This window comes from Mizuhopecten yessoensis, unplaced genomic scaffold, assembly GCF_002113885.1.
Source record: "Mizuhopecten yessoensis strain PY_sf001 unplaced genomic scaffold, ASM211388v2 scaffold9101, whole genome shotgun sequence".
NCBI classification, from domain to species: domain Eukaryota; kingdom Metazoa; phylum Mollusca; class Bivalvia; order Pectinida; family Pectinidae; genus Mizuhopecten; species Mizuhopecten yessoensis.
In genome coordinates this window covers 156,918-158,588 of record NW_018407879.1, presented here as the reverse complement: position 1 = coordinate 158,588, position 1,671 = coordinate 156,918, and the positions used below count along the sequence as shown (strand labels likewise).

Below are 1,671 nucleotides of genomic sequence, written 5' to 3'. Positions count from 1 at the left end.
GTACCTCCAGTGATAAAGCTATGTGTGGGTAAGTACCTCCAGTGATAAAGCTATGTGTTGGTAAGTACCTCCAATGATAAAGCTATGTGTGGGTAGGTACCTCCAGTGATAAAGCTATATGTTGGTAAGTACCTCCAGTGATAAAACTATGTGTTGGTAAGTACCTCCAATGATAAATCTATGTGTGGGTAAGTACCTCCAGTGATAAAGCTATGTGTGGGTATGTACCTCCAGTGATAAAGCTATGTGTGGGTATGTACCTCCAGTGATAAAGCTATGTGTGGTTAGTACCTCCAGTGATAAAGTTATATGTGGGTAAGTACCTCCATATATCTATAAAGCTATATGTGGGGAAGTACCTCCAGTGATAAAGCTATGTGTGGGTAAGTACCTCCAGTGATAAAGCTATGTGTGGGAAAGTACCTCCAGTGATAAAGCTATGTGTGGGTATGTGCCTCCAGTGATAAAGCTATGTGTGGGTATGTACCTCCAGTGATAAAGCTAGGTGTGGGTAAGTACCTCCAGTGATAGAGCTATATGTTGGTAAGTACCTCCAGTGATAAAACTATGTGTTGGTAGGTACCTCCAATGATAAATCTATGTGTGGGTAAGTACCTCCAGTGATAAAGCTATGTGTGGGTATTCCAGTGATAAAGCTATGTGTGGGTAAGTACCTACAGTGATAAAGCTATGTGTGGGTATGTACCTCCCGTGATAAAGCTATGTGTGGGTATGTACCTCCAGTGATAAAGCTATGAGTTGGTAAGGACCTCCAGTGATTCAGCTATGTGCGGGTAAGTATATCGAGATATATAAAAATATGACAACCAATCCTTAAATGGTAATTTTTCAGTGATTATATTTTTTTCTCTGTTTTATTATGGAATTACCAATATCCGAAGCACACTCATTCTACTATGACTATAGCAGCATGTTCAAATTGTTTAACCAGCATTATTTGCATATTTAAAAATGCACTAATTCTATTGAAATGTTGTATATTTTCCAGTGGAGACTGTCCTGCCGGATGTACGGACTTGGACGCTACCCACCAGCTCCACGCACATCGATTCTCACTGGTAACTCTCATCTAGGGCTGTGTCGCATTTGTTGTTTATCTTAAAATATAAAGTATTTCTGTAGAACATATCATACCATGAACTATATGTCAGGCAACTCAATACCATCTTTTTAACATTTAACCAGGTTACATGCTACCGATTATGTCGTTATGTTTCAGAGTCTCCCTGTATGCTCAGCAGCCATCAATAGTCAAACTATCTCAGGAAAAGGTGGCCATGTTATCTGGAAAAACGCACACGTGGTGTAAGTACATAACAAGTTTTTATTGTTAGGATAACCAGCATTATATATCATTCCTTTTTAAAAGATTGTTTTAATTGTTCTTGTTTTTGTTTAAATGATGATTTAATATTGTCTTTGTTTTATTGATTTTTGTATTCATTCTTTTAGTAATTCAGCATTGCAACCATTAATAACTTAACCCACTTATGTAGATAATCCGTATACTTACCTGCTGTAAGTATAGAGCATCCGTATACTTGTCTGCTGTATGTATAGAGCATCCGTATACTTGCCTGCTGTATGTATATATCATCCGTATACTTGCCTGCTGTATGTATAGAGCATCCGTATCCTTACCTGATGTAT

General features: G+C 37.9%; 1 protein-coding gene across 1 annotated transcript in view; it reads left to right on the top strand.

Annotated features, from left to right (window-relative positions):
* The window catches only part of LOC110457322 (collagen alpha-1(I) chain-like), a 24,795-nt gene that overhangs the window by 18,930 nt on the left and 4,194 nt on the right, over positions 1 to 1,671 (top strand). Inside the window, exons 15-16 of the mRNA XM_021508539.1 lie at positions 1,010 to 1,079; positions 1,241 to 1,326. Coding sequence (XP_021364214.1) covers positions 1,010 to 1,079; positions 1,241 to 1,326 — 156 coding nt within the window. The remainder of the gene's footprint in view (positions 1 to 1,009; positions 1,080 to 1,240; positions 1,327 to 1,671) is intronic.